A 24128-nucleotide genomic window follows, 5' to 3' on the forward strand; every position below is an offset into this window, starting at 1 on the left:
AAATTGGAACAATTTTCGTAAGTTGGCAGTCGACCCCTTTTACCCTGGGCGTATCAAAACCTCGGGAAGAAGGGATATGAGCGCTGTTCATCGTTTCCAGGTCGAGTAGCTGCTGCATTTGATTCGTTTCTATCGACTTCAGGCAGAAGGAACCGGTACTAGATATTCAAAGGTGGAATGGGACAGGACCAATTTATGTTACATTGAATTAACCTTTCCCTGGAGAACCGGATTTTACACATTTTACAGAATAAAACCTCAAGAAGACCCAAAAAAACTGAAGCTACTGAAAAAGGCCCAGGCTAGTGTTGTCTAGATGCACGAGATGTAACAAAATATACAACTAAACATTTGACTGGACTATGAACAAAGCCGTAGAAATCGAGTTAAAAAGAATGGCATCATATTAACATGTCACGACTCAAAAACACTATCAGAGCTCCGAAAGTATGGCAGGAATGTAATGAGAAAGCTCAGCTGTAAGGGACTGAAAGCCATTGACAAGCTGAGTGTGGAAATCTTGATCTTCTTCACCTATCAATCTAAAATGTACGCGTATTGCACGTTTGCAAACAGCCATGAATTCAAGCAATGCAGCAATCAGTTGCTGAAGCTCCTGCGACCGGAGCCTGGTCGCAGGCTCACCTGATAAAAATGCGGTGCATATGCTTAAGACACCACTGTTTACCTGCATCATAAGGTATAACTAGTTTGTGAGATTTATAACATGATGAGAAAATAAAGAAAGAAAGGGGTAGGTACATGAGTTATAAGCTTAACAATCTGCATGAACACCAGTGAGGCAGATTTATCTTACCTGCACTGCCACACTGCCTTGGAGAATTCTTTGTAGACTTTGAAGCCTTGGGAGTTGATCACCATCTGAACTTCGAGGTTCTTCAAGCTCATTTCTCAATGCAGCTGTCCTGGTTTCAATCATTCCAATTGCATTTTCCACTGGAGAAAACTCTAATGATTCAGATTTAACAACTAAAAGCCGATTCACCAGAGCAGGAAATGAGCCCTCAGTTTGGAGCACTGTACGTCTCTTCCACTGATCTTCCAAGCCACCCTGGGTCTTCCCATTTTTGGTAAAGGGAGTATCAAATAAAAAACGATCAAAGACACGAGCACGCACAGTTCCAGTAGATAAAGAGAAAATTCTTTCCCTCCGACTACCCAAGTCTTCATCCTCCATAACAGGATCTACAGCTGTAATTTGCAGATAGCATACGCCAGGCTGTAACTCCTCTGCATTTACTTGCCTAGAATCAGGTATAATGTGAAGTGTGTGACTGCCTCCCATTCTGGACTCATATATGTGACTCAGTTTTTCCATTATGTCACCCAGACGCACATCACGTGGCTCCCTATACACATACTCTTTCCTATCTAACTTTCCAAACCGATCACCGTAAAATCCAACTCGATAGTATGTAGCATCAATGAACGGTATTGGGCTAGACTCCTGTTCAAGAATTGATTCATAGATGTTTGTGAGGGAAGTGTGGCACTTAGCTAGCTGCCCATATGACCGTCTGCTTTTGTAAACTGGAATAATGAATTCCAGAATGTTGGCACAAAAATGATGGAGCTCGGCTTGTGAGAAGAGCTTGTTTGCAAGCTGAAGGTACTTAACAGCAGAGTCCACTGTAAGTTTTGATGCACCATATCCTTCAACCTCTGCTGCAGATGCCTCAGCCGTAACGTCACCGCTGACAATGGGGCAAATCTTCCGTAAAGAAGCTACATGTTCTCTGGTCCAGACAGCATCATTTCTTCCAACAAGGGCCTATCAGAGTGGCACAATAACTCGCTGTGAGATAAGATGCCATGAAAACAAGTTACAAGGGTCATGAGAATCACCTGCATGATTACACCAGCTACGGCAACTGCACATTGAGCAGCTTCAGCCCAAGACTGCATCTCCTGATGTGCATCACACAAATGCAGCAACCACATTATATGAAGATCTGGAACAGATGCATAAGCCATTGCTAATTTATAAAAACTCTCTGCAGCTGCATATCTATCCACAGTCACTAGAGAAGCCTGCACAGTACAATTGATTTTATATGTGTCAAAGTCTGAATAACAAGAACATGTAATATGTAGCATTGGTAAAATATTCAAGTTGGACATGAACCGAAAGGACTACAGCCAATTTCTTAACAATATATCATATTACTGATACATCATGCAAACAAAGTAACATACATCCATTACTGGCGACCGAGTTCAGAAACACAACCACACCCATACACACAAGGATGCACCGATTCTATATGCAAATAAAAATTATACGAACAGAATTATTACATACAAGAATTACACTAAATTAATCCATAGAGCTTATCCAGCAAAAAGTTTAATTTGAACCTAAATAAATTGAAGGAAAAGGTGCACAATGTAAACTGAAAGACGTGTTCTTTTCATAAAAAAGGATCTTCAACGAGTTGCTCCAACATGTTGTCATCCTATAAGTACACTTTTATGTTATATTGTCTCATCACAGACATAACTGTGTATATGCTAGTTTAAGGAGAAAGGGAACAGTCTTTGATGAATGGATGTCAGCCTATGTCTATTAGCCTTTGAGCTTTAGCTTCTTTAATCCAAGTCCTTTAGATCACTATGGATGTTTCTTGTATGTGCAAGGGCATGTAAGGAGAGTTTTCTATTAGAAACATATTGGAGTTAGACAAACCACAAAACATGGCTGAATTAGATCCCATGGCACATATATATATATATATGTTCTTCCTTGATCAAATCAGAAGGCAGGATCTAAATCCTTTTGGTTCACTTATAAAATACAGCTTCTGACTTGTGAGATGTAAAGATCCATTTCAAAGGTTATAAAAATACACAAATAAAGTCATACACAAGGAGCTAAAATAACTGTAATAATTGTATTGAATATATCAAACATGTAAACCTGGGTCAGAAAATTAGCATTTTTAATCTAGCATTGAAATGAATCAGCTATCCATTGTATCAGCACCATATTCTGCAGCAGATGTAAACATGGCTTCGAAAGGAAACAGGAAAAAGAAAAGTAAGGCCCTTGGGAATTTTAAGATTTTCATATTGTTAACCTATTATATGCCAAATCCTTGGATTTCAAGAGGTTAAAGCAAACCCCTAAATGTTCAACTGTTGGTTGAGGACATTTGACAAACTTACAAACAACAGAATATAATTTTGTAGTATATTAGGAGTCCATGACTTTTAAAATCATAAAACATGGCTTACCAATAGGGCGTGTTCAAGGCCTGCATCAAGTGCCTGAAGAAGACCTTCAGATAAATGTTTGACTTCTGACCAGGACCAACTATTATCTATTGAACCTTCAGGAATTGCCTCAAGTGCATTTCCAGAAAGTCCACATTCTTTTACAAGTTCTTCACTCCTATCTTCATCTGCCATTTCTTCCAAGGATCGTCTAAGACGCTTAGCTTCGCCACTCTCTTCAAGAGATCCATCAGATTTCATTTGAGTTACTTGTACATCAGACATCAACTCTGACAAGGTAATTGTCAGCATGACCCTCAGCCGTGTTGTGTGCATAAAATAGTAAAATGAATTCTGAAAACGAGGAGAAGATCTGCATCAGAATTGTATTTCATGCACATGAAAAAGAATGTCTTGACAATGGAAGTGGCTTACCCTAACAAGTATCTGCAAGCCAATAACAGCCCTTCTCCGAATGGAATCATTTCGAAAAACAGCAAGCCGTAAAAGATGAAAAGCAACTTGCTTTAAGAAGCGATCATTCTCTCTGGCCATCAGTACCGAACCATGAAGATTAAATATATTGTATATAACTGGAAATAATACTTTCCAGAAGGCCAATGGTTGGCTACGAGAAAAGAGACCCGTCAAGATTGATGTTATACAATCTAGCTTTGCATAATCAGTAGCAATAGTATGAGATGCAGCAGCAACTGAAAACTTTTCAGTCATCTCTAAAACCTGAAGGCTGACAGCAGTACTGAGATTCTCTTCCCAGAGTTCCTGAAGACAGATGCATTGTCAAGCAGTTCAATGAGTAACACCTTACAAAGATATAATTAAATCACCTTATAAAACATACCAATTTTTGCCTTAAAATGGGGTGTAGAGATTCCCTTAATGCCCTGGTTGTAGCTCCAATTCTAGAAGATTGTGCCTGTTGAAGAGCTTCCCTCAAAGAATATGGCTGATTAGGGGAGCTTAGCTGAGGACTAACTTTGTGCCACAGGTATCCATTTTCTGGTGTTCCTTGGGGCTGCATTAGATATTAATGATAGTGTTTAGAGATCCAATGACAAATTCAGCATTACCAAGAAGATTACACAATTGCTTTTAGTATTGTTGTTCTTGTTGAATAATTGAGAATATAACACCTCCTAAAACTAAGAGGCCTAAGGACTCACATACAAAAACATAAACAGTAAAATCATTCTGAATAGCATGACAGCCTGTCAAGCATGTACACAGAAAGTGGATACTGATGGGCCAAAATGGCATATTTCTAAAGAATAATGATATGCAAGGCTAAATCACTGTCTGTATGTATATATATATATATATATATGTATGTATGTATATACTAATATACCACCAAAAAAGTACTAAAAATAATATACTTACATATATGTTCATCAAACTATCATAATATCAAAATATTAGATGGGTATATCAAACCAGTACCGATATGCAAAAGATCGTGCTTATCTTAAAAAAATCGTAGCATTTGCATATCCCTACTTGCAATTTATCCATACTGGGTTACAATTTTATCAACAGAAAACTTTATATTTTATATGATTTATAAACATGAAAAACCAATTTTGAGTACTTTGGCTTATTTTATCCTTACATGAAAAAAATCATAGCATTTGCATATCCCCACTTGCAATTTATCCTTACTGGGTTACAATTTTATCAACAGAAAACTTTCTATTTTATATGATTTATAAACATGAAAAACCAATTTTGAGTACTTTGGCTTATTTTATCCTTACATGAAAAAAATCGTAGCATTTGCATATCCCCACTTGCAATTTATCCTTACTGGGTTACAATTTTATCAACTGAAAACTTTCTATTTTATATGATTTATAAACATGAAAAACCTATTTTGAGTACTTTGTCTTATTTTACTCTTTTATTTCTTACAACTGCTCAACATAGTGAAGTTTGCGTGCAAGCGAGCAGCCTAGGTAACACGAACAGAACGAGAACCGAGTAAAACAATAATGCATGGGCCTATAATATTGTTCAAGCACAGAATGAAATACGTATTAATAACTGAATAAAGTAAAGCATACTCTAACTTCTTGACGTGATGCCTCTGACAAATATGTGTGGATTGCTGGGGAAAGACGATCAGAGTATTTTGGAGAAACAGGTCCTTCACCATCAGGACTCCTTGAACTACATCCCATCAGCAAGCTATCTGTAGGCTTTTTGTGCTGTAACACATTATCGACAGATTGAGCAATAATAATAACCACAGAGAGCAAGCCCCACTCCAACAATAGAACCAATAGATGTTATTTTAAAAATAGAGGAATTAAAAGAAAGAGGGTGAAATATTATTGCAGAATCAAGGAAGCAACTTCAGATGGAAGTGAATTCTTGACTTGCAGATTTTACTCCAAAAAAGTTCTACAACACACTAATGCATGCCCACCAAGATATATAGACAAAGATTGTGCACAGATAGAGCTGTTAGTGCATACACTGTTAATTATCTATAATGAATCAATTGATGTATATTGTTTGACTACACACCTCAAAATGTAGAAGACATTCTTCAAGGAGTTTGAAAAACAATCTTGTTCGAGCAATGCTTTGTTGCCATGCTTTGACAAGGGATGCATCATCCAAGTTTCTTACGATTTGCAGAATGACAACTAAGACTTCACGTTTTTCAACTGCATTTAAGTTGTAGAATACAGGCATCTCATCTAGTATCTGCAATGAAAGAAGATACCTCTTGGAGAGAACAGCATATGGCAACAAGTACAGAGAAATAACACAGTTGCTACATAAGCACAATAATTTAATATTGGTTACAGCCACTTCATACTGAACTTATTCCAATAGTGAATTATAAATACAAAGAGTACTCAATTAAAAACAAACTACAGTTCCTACTCAACAATGTGTCAAAAAGGTTCAGGTCTTTAAAGAACTTAAAAAATACTAAGAAGATTTCTGGTTTGACATACATAAACACAACAATTTAATCTGTAAGTATATCTTAAAATTATCTATAATCCACAGGATATTCTTTGCTCCTGTTCTAATATTACAAATATGTATATAGCATTTTATTTGTCTTAAGCCATGAAAAACTAATGCTGCTAACATCTGCTGAAACTTCCAAAGTCAAACCAGACACGATTTCCATAAAAGAGTTTCCAGAGTTGCAATTCGATGGAAAATGGCCATTTGTTTTGTGCTAGAAGCAGTGCCAATAAAAGCCCAAGTTCACAGTTTAAGATTGCACCACATCAACTGCCACCATCAAACATAAGTGAGAAATATGAAGAGATAAAGATGAATCCTCAACTCCTAAATACTTATGTTCCAAATCAAAATAGTTATATTCCTTTTAGCTTGAGAATGACAAACAAAAAGAAGTGAGAAAAATGGTTCGGATAGGGTCGGGTACACAAAAATCCCCGTCCACCGTAGTATTTCAGCCAGTCCCACTATGAAGAGTCAAGGACGTCCTGATAACTTCTAAAGTTTCCTCCTGTGTTATTTCTTCAAATCAAAAGTAGCATACACCAACAACAAAACTAGGCTTCTCTCTCAAAAAATACAGAATCACAAACTAAATTTCTCAAATTGTTACAGTCAGGTAAAAAAAGGAAAAATATGAAGAACATCTAAACTACCACAAGATAAATTTTGGCTAGAAATGAAATGTTTGCAGGACAGAGCAAAAAGAACTAAGACGATCTATCTTTACCTGTCCAATAAGGGGAAAATACAGCTGCGCAATATATAACTTATCCTCGCGTTTTTGGTATCGAGAGTCAAATTCATGCTTGCACATTAGTGCCACCAATATACGAGCTGCCTACATGCCAAGATACAGAATATTCGTGAAGTTCGAAACTTAAAAATGCAAGAGACAAAACAAGGTGACATACGATTGCAACCACAAGAAGCACCAAAACAATCAAGATGAAATGAGTTTGGCCAGCAAAAAAGACTTACTTTTGCACGTTGTGATAAATCATCATGGTCCAAGGTGAGAAATATCTCCTGAATTAGAACCGATGAAAGGTAATTTCTGTACAATACAGGAAGAATTAGCACAATAATCATGTAGCTCTTTAAAATGTGAAGATCAATGGTGAAGAGGTGTCAGATAGTAAACAGCCCATAAAAAACTATTCGGTTTCTTAAAGTTGAAATAGATATCTGCATCACAAAAGAATTAGCCAGATAATTTCAAATTGTTGGACCACAAGGACATTTAAACTTTAAAGAAGTCATTTACATCAGCAAGCACATAGAGGAGGATGGGTGTATAATTTGGATATGCATTATTAGGTATGGGTGATCCATTTACATATTTCTCTAAACATATTGCCCACATGCCATGTTTAAATGGAAGCACAGTCGGGAGTACTAATTACCTATCTGAAGGATCTCTTCCAGGCATTTCCACAAAAAGATCATGATCACATATTATCTGCAAAAAGGTAAGCTTGCAGTCATGCAGAACTGATTGACAAACTCCAGCAAACTTGTCCATGTATAATGAAACCTGCAACACATCAATTATGATTTATGTGCATTTCACATTTAGGCACATAAAAGACAAGATTGCTTTGACAGTTAAATATACTGCATTAATCATGGCAAACCTGACTAATAGTCACAATTAAACAGGCTTAGCTATAAGAGGATAGATGCAAACTAATAAAGGAAATCTGGAAAGAAAAGAAAACGTATACATCAATTACAGTCAAATGGGCATTTTAAGGTAGAAACTAGAAAGGACCACTTGCTATGCAGAGATGGCAGGATTGAGCACAAATGCATTTTCATTGTCCATAATGCTGAGAGGTCATGTCAAGAAGTTATCCAGGTGATCGGCGGTGAGAGCGCTTCAGTTTATCACAAATAGACTTTAAGGAATACTTCACATAGTAAATTTGTTCAATTAGAAGCAACAAGCATTGTATATGATGTATCACAGCTGATTCGAAGAGTCTGAACTTATTGCTGAAGCACCTTCCATTGATTATCTATATAATTCAAGCATAGACTCCTACTACCACATATTACTGCACTTTAACCAATGATTACCAATCGACAATCAAACCATCAAATAAGAAAAAAGAGGAAAAATATTGCTAGCTCTGATTAGCACCAAACAGAATGATGATGAGAAGAGTTGCCTCAGAAAATGAACGAATCTTGACCTTAAAAGATAGACCCTTGACGAGCATAGAATCATTCCTTGTCAGAAAATTTTGTCAAGCATCATATAGTTTGTGCAATCATATAAATATAAATCCATAGACTATATAAACACATTACAATGCTTAACTGTATGTAGACATATTATAAAATTAATTTTCAAATCAAGGAACTATAAGGTGAACTGTCATACCAGCTCAAATACTTGCCGAGGCTCAATGATCGATAATAAGTCATAACAAAAGAAAGCAAGACTACTATTTAGACGCTTTGCCAAACTTAAACCCTTCTTGCAACGTTCGTGAACCTCGGTCAGAAGGCAATCAAAGAGCTGAATAATACATCGAAATACACCTTCCTTTAACTGCAATGGCGGGACGTCCTCGCCTATAGGAAACGAACATTACTCAGCATGTAAATGCAGAGAGTATTCGCTACAAGCAGAATTCAAAAACATATCCGCTAATGAACTGATAGTAAAACTTAAATGTACTAATGTAAGGTAAATAAGGAGATATTCTGATTTTTGAGGACCTTGAAGTACGAGAAAACAATGCTGATATCTTCATAACGATGACATACATATGATACATCTAAAATGTGAAAGCTAGTTAGAAAGAAAAGAAGTATATAACAGATTACCATCAGAAATTAATGAACTTGTGACAAGTAGGGTTCAAGCAATATATCAAGAGTTCCTGACTATGATGAGTACAAAAACTGCCGCTTAATGGAGTAATGACTGCAGGCTTCCCTCCCACCTTCATATAAAGTAGTATGTGTGTACAAGTTTCACAAACATGATATTAAGTAACCATATATTAGATAATAGATAAACATACAGTGTCATTGTACGTAAAGAATATACTCATAAATTATAGATTCCAACAGGCCACAATGAAGTCATTCCATTTGTCTTAAGAATCTTCGTGGTTGCTTAGGCTTTTTTGTCAATTAGCATACATATTCCACCAATTCAAGTGCTGCTCAACACATGTTTCATGACTTCAATTACAGTATAAGAAGATGAGAATCATGTCAATATCCTGATGAGAAAATTTGAGTTATTGTTCCTCAGAAAATCCACTGCATTCCTAACCAATTAATTCCAAGGCCTAAAAAAAATTTAACAGCTGGCCCACAATGTTACAAGGCACAATAAGACGTAACGACCCTTCATGCAGCTTTGTCTAACCTAGGCCATCTTGATCAATGCTTCTAGTTGTATAGATGCCTTCATTAATACTATGTTAACCTGATAGTACACAACATCACATTAAAGTTAAATGCAAGGATTTAATTTAATATATATAATGTGCAACAGTTGCTCATCTTACTAAACACTCACTGAGGTGAGAGGACTATTCCCCCAAAAGCATGAACACGATAAACATGACAAAAGGAGTTGCATAAGAGCATAAAAAAGGCATAACACAAGCGACATATGAGTGTAACCGAAATCTCTAATGAATAATGTGGATATTCCTCCATTGAAGGCATCATATTCCACAATGTGGACATATTTTTCCTCCATTGAATAGCTGCCACAAGTTGCAATGAGATATGCAAGTTTGGTATATGTCGTAGTTATCAGTTAACAATAAGATGTTACAGATTAAGCACTTTAGGTAGACATGAATGTCTTCTACACCTTTGGTTGAAGCCAAAACCAAATTAATATCAAACTACACTAGTAATACTTTTGACACAGTAAAACATATTCACGATAGAAGTCAGCTTTGACATGATCGAGTAATGGCATATCTAAAGTACAATAGCGAGTTTAGCTCACATCAAATGCCACAAAAAAGTCAACTTAGACACCACATAAAGGGTGCAGGAGGCATCTGTCATGCAGGGCCTGGGGAGGGAAGATTTACATGACCTTACCTATATTTTTGAAGAGGTTGCATCCAAGACGTTGAACTCATGACCTCTTTGATACAAGAGCCAACTCTTACTACCACAAAAAATGACAAAATTACACTCCGAATTTACACACATGTATCCCAAAAAAAAAACAGAAGAATGAAAAAAAAACAAAAATCCATACTACTTTCGCATCTTCCAAGTCAATCTTAAATTCACTGCTAAAACATCCTAAACAAAAAGGTGTGCAGCAGTAATGCAAGCTCAATTTAGCGAAGAAATATCTTCCAGAATCCCTAGTTAAGAGCCATAAATCACTGGACATCATCCAAAAGGTTCGGTTCCAGAATTGAGCAATCCTTACGCAGCATAAGCTCAAAGATATTAATGAAAGGGCTTATATTTCTTAACTTCTCTGTAGTGTGGCCCTTTTGCTCCTAAAACTTATACTTTAGCTAATATAAAGTATTGTTATAATTGTTTGAGTTGATACTTATAGTCAAAATTTAATTTCAGATGTCTCAACATGAAACATGCTATAAGGTGGATTCTTCAAACAGAATCAATTAAGTTAACTTGAATTCATAAATGTACAAATCAAGAGAAACTTGTGCAGAAACAACCACAGAGATACCCCCTAAATGTGATTAAGAGGACTCTTATAAAACTTAAAATATTATGCCCATATACAAGAATATTCAATGCACTCCGTAACAGACTCGTTAACATAAAAATATTTTGAGAATAAAAGGACAGCACTGAAGCAATATAAGATAGCTCGGGTTCATAGTAAGAAGTCAAAAGCTGAAGTAAGAAGCATCCGAGTTAGAGATGAGATAACTTGGGTTCATAGTTAATAGGTTTCAATTTGGTGGCTGAAGCAAGATGCCAAATTCAAATTATATGCCCACACTAGAATGTCTATGAAAGACGAGGTTTTAGGGATGTGCTTGAACAAAATCTACTTTTCTAGGTTGTAAATGCAGTACAAGAACTTCAGCGGATATGAAATGGAGGGTAGCAAATGAATCAGGATTAAAAAGCAATACATTGTAAGCTAATTCAAATAGGAAAAGCTGATGATTTATTAAAATGGAAGTTGATATAAGCATTACGATATTTCCTCGTGATTAAGGTTATACATGACACTCAAGCTATATCTGCCCTACGATAGAAAAAATTTGAAAGAGGTAGCTCTGCAAAGTTAATTTTACCAAATGGAAGATTAGGGTAGAAAAGATGACGTTGCTCCAATGCCATTGACTTCACAATAAGCTCCAGAAAGAACCAAGCCATCGCCAACACATCGTCATAAACTGGCCCGACACGATAGCCTTTAGCCTGAAAAGAAAAAAAAAACAATGCAACCTTAATATGTTACCGTGCAGTTAGATTTGTTTCCAACAATTTACTTGTTATCTATTATATATAGGAACAAAATTTTCTCAAATTATATAATTATTAAATTAGCATGAATATCTAAGCACTCATATTGACTGCATTGTTCCAAATATGGCTAAGTCAGCAATTAATGTAACCACCTCAGGTGAAGCAGCACAGATCACACCATTAGGTGATTAGCAGAAGCATTGCTGGTGAACAGCACAAGGACACTAGAGTGAAAATATCTAAGAGAAGCAACTCAGTGTAAATATCAATTCCCTCAACATCTGCAGGAAACAAAGACAATAACCCTAAAAAGGAGAGGAAAGGTACCAACTGCAGTGACAAGCCCCAGCAGCTAAATCAAAATTGAAGATTTAAATATCTACTCTTAAAAGTTTTGGCACATAATCATCCATGTAACTATTACAGTGATCTTCGCCAATCTTTGACGTGCAACGAGCATCGACATTTATATTCTTTTGTCAGCTCCTAGTAAGTTATTTACTTCAAAGTTACTTGGTTAATTAAACATTTAAGAAATCCGATACAAGTTTCAATCAAAAACTTTTGGGATACATCCTCTTTTAAACTGCAGTCCAAGAAATAAGCTGGTTGGTAGCCAACGGGAGCTTTCGCTTGCTTAAAGTTCAATTTGTTTATCTGATAAACATGTTGATCATTTCTATTAAACCCAGGTCATTTGGATCTTTATCCCACATCGCAATCCTCAAAGATTTTTAATCAATATGATTATTAAAATTCCCTGCATCGACTGTATCAACCAATGCAGGTCGAATTCCAAGACATGCCAGCTTGTGTGGATTCAGCACCATAACTGTAAGGTAACTTTTGTGCAACAAGCAATAGTTACAAAAGATTCTTACTATTAGTATAACAGTATTACAAAAGATTCTTACTATTACTATTAGCGATATGAAAGAGTTCCATTTTGACAAATGGTAGAAACAATAGATCTGTTCCATAGCCTAAAGACAAGCAGCATTGGTGCCTGCAAAGAAATTTCATACAAGCTTGTACTGAAGAAAACATAGTTAAATTTACCTTACTCCGAGCCAGGCTACCCCAAACAGTAGATAAACCAGGATAGACCGGTGCTTGACGACCACCAAAGTCATCGAAAGCATAATCAACATAGTTAACAAGAAACCTATTTCTTTCAGCACCATCAGTTGACTCCTGTTGCACCCTATAGGAAACAAAAGCATGAAGAAATAAGATACAAAGGCCATCTTCTGCATAACAGTTAGATTGTAATTAAACAACCACCAAAATAAAAAGGTGGTTTTGAAAAGAGAAATAAAAAAGATCATGTGATTGTATGGATATTGCAGTTAAGAAGCACATGTTGGACTACACAGAGAACTACAATCTTTGATTGTTAAGGATAAGTAATTAAGTATCAACACTATAGACACTTATTTTTTCAAACTCAATATTGTTTTCAACTTGCACTTTCTTAAGCTATATTACTTTGGCAGTATTCCTTTAGCATTCCCTTCTATCATATAATTAAACTAGCTAAACAATATCACCTACCTTTGGTTATTAGTGATGTTAAAATCCTAAAAGCAATGAATCAGAAACTATCAGAAAAAGTGACAACATGGATTATAGTAACATTTATTGCAAACAAGGGCAAATTTGCAAGACAAAGGAACGAAATCTTCATCTCGCAAAATATATACTGTGGTTAGGTTAATATAGATGTTTATCGCTACATAGGGACGGTACAATAAAGACCAGACTGAAAACCAAAGGAAAGAATTACAAGTTCAAAGAATACCAGCTGTTAGATACTTGAACTGATCATAACAGATTGAAGCTTCCAGCCTTGCGGTAACCTAGGATTGAGGTTCTAAAGTGGAACCAAATCCAGCTAGTTCAAAGGAAAATAGAATTATAGAAATACTAGAAGACAAGGTTTAAAATATCATGGTACGACCCCATAGTGCAAGCTGCTTGAACAAGACATACTGTGCAGCACACGATGTGCCACCAATGCTAGTGTGTTGTCACTAAAAGAGGAAGACGCAAAGAATGGTTGGTGGCGGAGGATGGGACACATGACAGACAAATAGGCAGAGAGAGAGATGGCACAGGGGAGGGGTTTCTCCCTCCCTTCCTCTCGCTCTCTCTCCCCTCTCTGTATCATATGAAAGGCTCATTTTTGCGCCGGCGAACCGGCACAAGATGTGTAGACTAGCACCTTGCTAGTAGATACTTCAATGAAAAATATAGCTCTCTTGATGTGCAATACTAAGGGCTTCACTTTAGTATAGCACAATGTATCATAGACAATTACAAATAAAATAAAAGCTGCATGTGCTAGAATATAGGACCTTAAATACTTGTGAAACAGAAAATTCTTAGTTTGGCATCAATTTTCCAGATAATGCAACACAGAACATGAAACAGTTTAACATTTCCATATATTCATACCCAACTTCCAGTGCCACATATAAGTTTATGAGTATACATACAATGACCATAAACCTTCCACTATTCAATTGATGGCCGGTGAATATTTTACCTAATGTCTTTCTAAAGAATATCAGTCATGAAATAACAAGTCAAATGGATTTATGTACAGTTTCTAAGAATAATTAATATTTCTTTCCAATTTAAGGTTATTTAGAAGATATGCTACTGTTTCTCCATCTCCTGTTCTTCTTTTGCTTTTTTGACCCATATAGAAAGCATAAAATGGTTACGCATCGTGCTATCTTGAAATATAAATAAGAATCATAGTTAAGACAAATATGGTCGGCCAGCTGCTCCATTCATACAGAGAAAAACATCCAGTAAAGGCAAGTAGTGAAATCTGAGAACATACCGGGTTAAAATATTGACCATAGCTCGAAAAGCTGCAACCTGCGAGGTGATACTGAAGATAATACATAGCCAGATAACAAGAAGAAGAAAAACGACGGGATCAAGTATAATCAACTAGAAATGAACAATTCAGGAAGACATGCTAACGTCTATAACCGTGAAAGGTTTAGATTTCAACAGTTAAAAACTAGAACTTCAACAAAGCTTCTATGGAACTAAAGACTCAGCTAACAACAAAACCTGAAGGGTTTCACCGCCATCTCCAATAAGGTGAAGAAGCATATTGAGGATGGGTTGAAGAAATTGTAACAGGACAGTTGATTCAACATTCTTTAAACTGTTGATGGCCTGCAATATTAGTCTCTTCTATTGTCAGTAAAACCACAAAATTTCCAGTAAGTGGGAAGATTGAAGGAAACAGCCATAACAATATTTCATTTCCATAAAAGAAAAAAAATGTCTTGGAGAAATAGTAGTAATCAATTATGGCTTAAAAAGGGGCAAATTTTAGCATAAATTTTGAAATTAGGTTTTCTTAGGATTTAGATATCATTCAAGTTTATTAAGCACAGGCCAACAAGAAACAAACAAAAGATGAATTCAGTGCTTAAAACAATGCAAAGAAGTTTCTTTATCTTACCAAGAGATTAACATTTAAACTGAAGGTAGACAAAAGTAACACAGCTCACTGAAAATAAAGAACTTGTCCAAATAGGTCAGCAAATACACTCACCAAGATTTTGTAGTTAAGGTTAAAAGGCAATGTTTTACAGTCAAAATGTTGGATAGATCAAAAAACATAAATGGGGCAAGCAAATATGATGATGAGGCGGACAATAATGTTACCTGTCAAAGTAGAAAATAGCAACTTCGTAGTCTAAATGTGATATCACTATTTAGACTCTAGATAGCAACAAAACAAAGTTCATTTAGAATGCTACAGAAGAAGAAACTTGCAAACAGATTGCAAATCACTTCAGAAACTCATGGGTATTCTCAAAACAAAATCAACACCGAGGATCTTAAACAAATAACAAACAGAATGTAAGCTATATTTGGTAACATAATATTCACTTAAACTACAATTGTAAAACATAAATGCAGCTATTAGTACCAGAGACCTCAGAAAAATTGATCGTCAACAAAAAGTAGTACCTCAAGAAGTTCAGAACCCCAAGGAGGGCTTGTACGGAGGGTATGACGATCATACTCTAGAAAAAAATCCCTTATTCGTTCATTGACTGGAAACAACGAAGAGCATAGCCTTAAACGTAATTTGAAGACATGTTTCCCATCCTCCAGATAATCCAACCTCTCCTGCAAGATAAGTAAATTTCATACTTATTATGGATTTACCAAATTTCATCTATCAAATTCCATCATGGCAACAAAATAATTGTGCATAGAAATATATGAAAACAAGGGATTTCATATATTATATATATGTTAACTGGTGTGTTAACCAAAAAGAATAAAATAACAGATGATAGTGTACCTTCCCACTGTCCTGAAGATAATGTGGAACCAGCTCCCTCAGAATTGGTAGAGATACATCAGACTGCAGCCTGTAAAAGCACATGAATTGTGCACCTCACTGTTTATTAAACTCAATACCACTTCATCAGACAAACTGTTGCAAGTAACTTACGAAAAAAAAAAATGAACCAAGAAATTCATTATGTAAAAACATACGAAAACTTGAAACAACATTTAAAATGTCAGTGCCCACTTATGTCAGCAGAAAAGGTTGGCATATTTATATCTATATCATATAGCAGAAACTAACAGCAACATTCAACTCAATGTTGACATAAGAAAAGAACTCGAGCAATATAAAAAAAAACTGCTGTATTACTCCCTATACTACATGACGCCTTGAAATTCATTAATTAATCAAAAAGTAGTTCGGTAAACTTTTGGTCGAAGCTGCAAATTTAACAATAATCATCACATTGACAAACAAAATGGTTCGTGTGAGAAAATATGATACACGACTACTATTGTCCATGAACTCCAATTTGTACCACATAATTTTCAAAGGTGTGGATCTTGGGTTAGATACATTTTGAATGGGTTTAATTTGAGATTTAAGGTCTTGATCCTCTTAAAAAATATCAAACATATAAACAAAGTGACACAGATATAGATAGCAATACGCACACGCACATATGGATCTATCAATAAGACACATGTGCATGAGCATGTATGTATGTGGATGTCAACAGTCGGGTGCAGCAAGGTCCATCTACACAATCCTACTCTCAATCACCTTTAATGGTATGTTGATCTCACTATAAACGCCAGCTATTTACTTCCTTTAAAAAAAGAAATGCAAAAGACGAACTTCAGCATAGTTTCTTTGAAACTAAATAGAAAAAACCCAGCAGGTCACATTCGTAAATTCAAGTTCAATATGAGGTATGCAAGAAGAAAAAGAAAGGGATACTTCAGATAATATGGCAATACGTACTGAATGTGATTGGACAACGGAAGTACAGCATATCCTAAAATTACCTGCAAAAAGAGCATGGTGTCAATATATCAGCAAATAACTATGCATATAATGATTATCGAGTTTTAGACATACAGGCTTCGGAGCTTCAAGTCTCATTTGGAGGTCAACATGAAAAAAGGTGAACAGAAGATGGTGCTGGGGTGTCAAAAGAACAGGAAGACAGACTTTAATCTCATCATGGTAGCAGGCTGTTCTAGCACCAATGGCAATTTGCGTATGAGCCCATTTTTGAAGCAATGTACCTGGGTCTCTTGGATGAAGGGCCTGCTTCAAGAAAGAAGCAATATATCAGGTTAAGAAAACATAAGATAGCACTTCAACTAAAAATGTTTATGCCATGTCAGAGACACACCTCTAATGGCTGCTTACGAGCATCAACATCATCCTTTCTTAGTTCCACCCGTATAAATAAGTTTCTTTTGCGGCTCAAGCTAACGGTCAAGGGGTACACATAAAGGCAATGAAAAAGTTGTGAAAATGGCTCACTTCGAGTCATCGTGCGGAAATCAAAAGCTTGAAACTGCAATTTCCAAAGTCACCAATCCATACTATTGAGAATTTGAGAAAAAAAAGGCAAATAGATTATAGAAGTGAATTTTCATAATTCATACTATTGCTCTTTGAGGTGTAAGCTAATGCATGCCAGTCATTCAAAAATTATAAACTCCTTAAGATTAAGCAAACGGAAGCTCACTGTCACAAGTCAAAAGAGCAGGCAGGTAGAAGAAAAAATAGCTAGGTAGTGTTAAGGAACGTGTGATGATGTCCGGAGAGAGACGGAATAGAGAGGAGATGCAAATTGTAAATATATAACAGGCGTGCCTACTATGATTCAACTGACATAACATGTAAGAAATAAAATCAAGCAGGACCCAATCTTTAATAGATTGGCCTTATCCAACCCAACCCAATCCTCTAAGTATCTTATAGTAGCCCAATTCGCTCATGCAGTTAAAACTGGTACATAGGTCACGGTCAAAATTTGTCAACCCCAAACTTGGCAACTGAAACAATGTTATGGTTCGAATTTATTCCATTATCCATAAACCTAAATAAAATATTCAATTCTGATAGTGTTTTTTTAATGGTTCACAAGCTTAATTTAAAAGTTCTCTACATCTTAGAAGTTGTCTAAATTGCATGATGCTTACATTTTGGAAATGGCATTTCAATTTTTCAAATACTGTTAGATTTTCTGCTGCTTTCTTTCTAAATGGACCTACATAGTCTTCATGAAGTCCTTGGACAAAATAACATATGCTAATATGGCATCACAATTTGGTACAAAGCTAAGCTTACAAGAAAACAATAGCAAACTAGCAGATGATTGTAATTTAAAAAAAAAAAAAACTGTTGCATTCGCATCAACAAGTATTGCCACATAAAACTTATTGAAAAAGTTATTCTTAAGCGGCATATAGCAAGTGTTACCGCTTACCTCTAGTCGAAGATAACATCAAAATCAAAAGGTAAGAAAGGATTATTAATTTATTAGTCATGTGTACTTACATCATCACAATTGTAATCAGAATGATTCTCTGCAGTTAAATTTGGGCCATTCTTGTGCAGTTCCCTCCGATCAATGGAACTGTACTTCAAATTACCATTCCGAGGACCCTCAACACCATTGCCATGGTGTTTTACATAGCTGGGTTCGGAAAAACGATCTCCAGCATCATTTAAATCATTGATAACACTTCCCCCTTCAGAAATGTTGTCTGCATCAGTATGTGCTGCATGAAGCTTTTCAACCTCCAATCTCAGTACACCTTTCACAGGTTTGTGTACCTTCCGTTTTGGATCCTTAGGAAGTAAAGATACAAAGGATCAAAACATTGTGATAACCAAATTCAAAAACAAAGAAATGGTAACATCAAACAAAGTCTGCCATCCTCCAGGTATAAGAAAGTTTTCAAATTTTAATTGTATCCCTTTAATTACATGTTACTACTACGTTCAGAAAACTTCTACCTCAACAGCATCAAAAAGGACATAAGAAATTCATTGGGATTCTCCGTAGCAAGGAAAATTTTAGATTGGACACTCATATGAAACTTATGGGCACATAGTCAATAGAAGAATAGAAATAGAGGTTCCGAATGTAATGAAGAATATCAAACAAGGCAAATTGCTACCTTAAAAAGTTGTTCCATAATAGAAGCACTACATATAGGCAAATGGTGATAGTGCAAAGCTTAGGTGGTTTTCTGAAATTAAAATGTGATCATGTACGAACAATAGTTCTTCAGAAGAAAGCCAAAAGTTCTGTACTTTGGAATTGGTTAAACATGCTATTTGGATCAAAGGACATCTAAAGGACTAGACCAATATTTACTGTTATACAACTATGATCATTATAGGATACCAGTTAATAGCAAGTAATTTTGAACAGTTAAGATCTGATAGCACAACCAAAAAGGTTACAATAAAGTAAAATGATTGATAGTTGGATATATATTAGAGTTGTATTTAGAAGGATGACATTGGTTTTAGTTATCTCTTGACTTGCCAGTCATTAACTACCAGAACATTTTAGATCTCAATGCACAAAGTTTCTCCTTAGACATGATCCTGCAGCAGTGCAGCCCATTTATCTGATGCTTTTTAATTCTAGTTGCAAATGGTTGGCAAGTTAAGAAAAATAGTTAAGCAGGAATTTCAGTCACCTGAAGTGAATCCTCTGTATAGCTTTCTTTGACTTTATTCAAGTTTGAAATCTCTACAATTACTGAGCTTCCACTTGAATAATGGGCCAGCTTGCCATCCAAAGTAGATTTGGAATTAGGCTCACCAAAACTGTCCTGGGAGCTTGAGCCAGATACACTAGATGCTAGGGGGCTACTAGGAGAGGCAGCACCACCGGCCACTGTAGCATTGTTATTTTCAAAAAGTGGAATGATAGCCCAAGCAAATGACTCTCTATAGGGCATAATTCGAGACCACACTTGCAGCTTTTGTTTTTCTCGTTCTGTCAAGTGTACCTACAATGTAAAAAAAAAAACAATAATTAGATGGAACTTTTATAAACAATGCGGAAATCATAATGACTGAAAACAAAGGAAATTCATTATCGGAATCATAAATTTGGAATGATGCAGGATGTTGGATTATTGAGGGGCATATGCATTGACTGGAAAATAATGAAACTTGAAATGCCTAAAGAGTTGAGAATTAGAACAAGAAAGTCCTCCAGTCACACTGCAATATGACTTTCTGAGAGGAATGCACACAGAAATATAAAATGCTGAGGAAACATAAGGTAAATTACAGGCTCCTTGCGAGAATAAACAGATGGAGTAACTCCTCCTTCTTCTGTAGCAGGCTTTTCCAGCTGAATGAGAAGGCAAACTGATGATGAAGGAGTATCCAAGGATAAAATACCCCGGCGTTCTGAAGAAACAGTAACCTATCAAAGTAAAAAAAATGGAAACATAAATCAGTTTGCCTTAAAGAAGGAAAGAAAGCAAGAGCAAAGATGAAAACGAGCAAAAGGCTGTAATTATTTTTATTTTCTTGGATGATTTACATCATTGGAAAGATATATCAAAGAACAAATAATGGTAGATGCATCTTACATCCTGTAATTCTGATGGCAGAACACGAAAATAGAAGTCCTCTGACAATTTTTCTCTCCTCTCCCTATTATACAAGCAAATTGTACCAGAAAAGGGCTCTGGACAAGGTACATGTCAAACCGTTAGAGCATTAACTACCAAAAAACATGAAGAGACAATTAGGAAACATATATGCATCATAAATAAGATAAATTCTTTGATATTACTTACCAACTAATCCAGCTTGAAACGACAAAGATAATACCTTGACAGTTATCTTCAATCCGCTGAATCCATGAGAAGGAGTTAGCAATAACAGGAAGGTCAAATAGCAAATTAGCTAAGAAGCAAGAAGCTGTGAAAATCACTAATGAATAAGACTCTGATAGTTCTGATAAAAAGTGCAAAACTTAAGGTGTTTTAGAACCTGCTATATTGTGCTGTAAAAGTTTCAGGCATCCTTTGTCCAAAAATCGAAGACCTCTCGTTTTCCCAGTCAAATGCTGGCTCATATGCAGGCAATGAGGACTCCCCATAGTGCTGGAAAAGCATGACAATGTTATATTAAAGAAAGTGCAATAGAGAATGAACAAAGATCAGCGTATCTCAATCGTACTGGTTGTGAAACAAGAAAAAAAGAACGTTTTAGGAAACTATAAAATATTGTTCAAAAGATGCCATGAAACAACTCAAGTAAATTGAAGATGCATAGCACTTGTACTAATATAATTGCAATACGTCATTTCCTCTAGGCTGTCTATGCATGCATGAAGACACAAACTTGCAAGATGGTTATGCAAAAGCATCTACAATGTGGCATTAGATTTAAAGTAGAAGTTTTAGTAGGTACCATATTTAGAACTTTAGATGGAACATATAGTCCATTATCAGAAGCCTGCCTTCCAGAGGTACTAGGAATATGATCTTCAGTAGCATCCTCATTCTTGGAATGCCTTACATTGGCAAGACGCATTTCTGTGGCCAAGTACATTAGATCAAAGCATATGAGTCAACATTATATCAAAAAGGAAAAAAGGATGGCTGGTAGCACAGTGGCATCCAATCATCACCTGTTTCTATATCGGTATCTGGCCCTTCAAAAATTTGGTTTTGAAAGTTTGTTGCTGCAACATTCTCGTAATGCCCATATTTACCTTCATCCTTCAACCAGTCAGCCTTGTAACACTGAACCAACTCATTTAGATGTGGCCATTGCTCCAAATTTTCATTCAACTGAGAGCATAAGGAGACACCACGAACATGAGCGACTATTAAGAGAATTTAAAATGCTCTTCTGTCATGTAAAAGCTGCTTGATAGCTTCTGCTTACAAGAAATAAAATATTTCACCAACATCATGACTGTGTTAAGATCAGGTTTTTAATTCCAATGGTGTTAGACCCAGTTTAAATTTATTACACAACAATGTATTGGCTTGAACACTTAGAGATAACAGAAGAGAAAGCCTAGAGCAAATCAAGCTAGGATTCTTGGTCATATTACTTCACAGTGCAAAAGCAACAGAACAAAAAAAGCAGTTTATGGAGGAAAGATTATCACAAACACATCACCTACACAGAGCATTCTTGTTTAATGAGGAATCATACCAATGGGTCGAGTTCCAAACTAGCAGAGCATAATTGGCGAGGTATTCTTCTAAATCGATGCCCTTCTGATGATGCGCATTCTTCCATAGCCTGGAATGTAATTTAAGTGACTTGTGGCTTCCATCATATCATTACAAGCTTAAAAGTAACATAGCCAACCAAAATCCACAAGCATAACCAAATTTTAGGAAGAAAATGTGCACAATTAAGCAAAATAATTTAGTATACAAGACTTCTGATGATAATAGCTAGCAGTCCACTAATATCACCTTATTACAATAGTGTGGTCAAATAACATGCTAGAAGCTTATTACGACAGTGTGGTCAAATGACATGCTAGAAGCTATCATTTTGGTGTAATTATGAAATGTAGTCAGGTATAGAGCATAGTTGCCAAAGATGAAGATATCTGCACTTTCAAATATGTTGACCACAAAAAGTTATTTCAAAGCAACAGGCAACAGTATATTGAGAAGCAATTATTGCTTTCAGTACGGAGCTCCAAAGGTCCTGAATAGCGGTGGTTGCTTCCCGCACTAAATTACTGTGCCCATATAAGTAGTTTTTAAAGGCAAATGATCTAGTAGTTGATTTTCTAGGCATTTTCATTAGTTGTTGTTGTTTAAGAGTACATAGTAAGTGTGAGAGGCACATGGCAAAAGACCTAATACTTGACCTTCTAGGCAATAAAACTATAGGAAGCTCCAACATAAGAGATTTGCAAATGCAGGAGTAACAGGTGGTTAATTACCTATAGGAAATAGCCAAATAGCATAACATTAGCTTGGATGAGTGAGTTTATGGCAAAATATTGAAGCTAACCAAATAAATTGCAAAAGTTTCCTTCGAGATATTAGACCATCCTATAAGTATTGTTTAGACTTTAGAGCATGTGATCAGATAATGCACAAGATCTAGAGAAGGCATATATGAATAGCCTTCATGACCCACAAATTTCATGTCCAACCAAGAATATATATGGCCAAAGTCCCAGTATCTATCTCTTAGTATTCACATTGTAAACACATGTATACTTCGAAACTAAAGAGATGTCATTGTTCTAGATGGTACTCAAATTCTTCTTTTTCATCTCTACTTTTATATATTCTATTTGATGCTTATTAAAAAGGAAGGAGAAAGCCTGAAGGTTCAATTCATGGCCTCTTCTTTGCTACAGAAGAAAAGTAATTGTGATTCGCTGTAAGATAAGAATAAATTCAAGATTGAAAACGGTACATAATTGATCAAACCACAGTAATAAGTAATAACAGAGGGAAACGAAGTATTACGAGTTGTTTAATAAATACAAGGAACCCAACATTTCAATAAAGTAAAGCCGCTCCACTACTCTATACCAACTCCAGCATCAAGAACATCAAACGGAACCCTACATTGCCCTCCTGGGCAAAGAAAACGCACTAACCGCTATACAATCATCACCAACGGATTAAAGAAAGAAAGGAAAACAGCAAAAAATCAGCGCAATTCCTACATCTAGATCGAATCTTGCCACACTCCGAAGCTCAGAGCCAAGTACAAACCCAACTAAAGGAAGACACGAGCATCAAAGATGAACAGGAACCGTACCATTGTGATCAAGCGAGGGCGAAAAGAAGCTTCGCGGAGCTCAAGATCTCCCTATGGCATCAACTCCACCAGATCCAAGATCAATAACCTTACCAAATACGGAAACCCTAGGATTTCCGGATCCCTCTCGAAGCCAAGAATGGAGACAACGAAACGCGAGGCCACTGCTCCCTCTCTCTCTCCTCCCTAATCTCTCTCTTTCCCTCCGCTGCTTCTTGGAGGTGGAGGGTTTGGTAGTGAGGAGGAGAGAAGCAGGTAAGAGGAGATAGGGGGAAAAAAAAAAAGAAGAATAAAAAGAAATTCTTTATCCACCTAGAGAAGT

The 24128-nt window shown here is 36.0% G+C and overlaps 1 protein-coding gene across 2 annotated transcripts; it reads right to left on the reverse strand.

Annotated features, from left to right (window-relative positions):
* Positions 1–185: 185 nt before the first annotated feature.
* Positions 186–24103, reverse strand: LOC140781897 (guanine nucleotide exchange factor SPIKE 1). 2 transcript variants are annotated; one of them, XM_073128183.1, is made up of 31 exons: positions 23807–24103; positions 22220–22309; positions 21684–21846; positions 21464–21588; positions 21041–21153; positions 20845–20900; positions 20635–20732; positions 20328–20465; positions 19726–20040; positions 18569–18862; positions 17412–17579; positions 17132–17323; positions 17015–17058; positions 16040–16109; positions 15700–15861; positions 14785–14892; positions 14546–14583; positions 12754–12898; positions 11520–11646; positions 8630–8823; positions 7647–7777; positions 7222–7297; positions 6971–7081; positions 5782–5964; positions 5316–5459; positions 4097–4270; positions 3670–4017; positions 3256–3588; positions 1867–2052; positions 818–1792; positions 186–688 (listed from the first exon to the last, which is right to left on the reverse strand). In XM_073128183.1, the coding sequence occupies exons 1-31, from the start codon at positions 23807–23809 to the stop codon at positions 434–436; spliced, it is 5559 nt and encodes a 1852-aa protein (XP_072984284.1). In that variant the 5' UTR covers positions 23810–24103; the 3' UTR covers positions 186–433. The 2 variants fall into 2 exon arrangements, with proteins under 2 accessions (XP_072984284.1, XP_072984283.1); XM_073128182.1 differs by having other exon boundaries at positions 17132–17326.
* Between the last annotated feature and the right edge of the window lie 25 nt (positions 24104–24128).

This window comes from Typha latifolia, chromosome 2, assembly GCF_019914945.1.
Source record: "Typha latifolia isolate L0001 chromosome 2, TyphaL0001v2, whole genome shotgun sequence".
NCBI classification, from domain to species: Eukaryota; Viridiplantae; Streptophyta; class Magnoliopsida; order Poales; family Typhaceae; genus Typha; species Typha latifolia.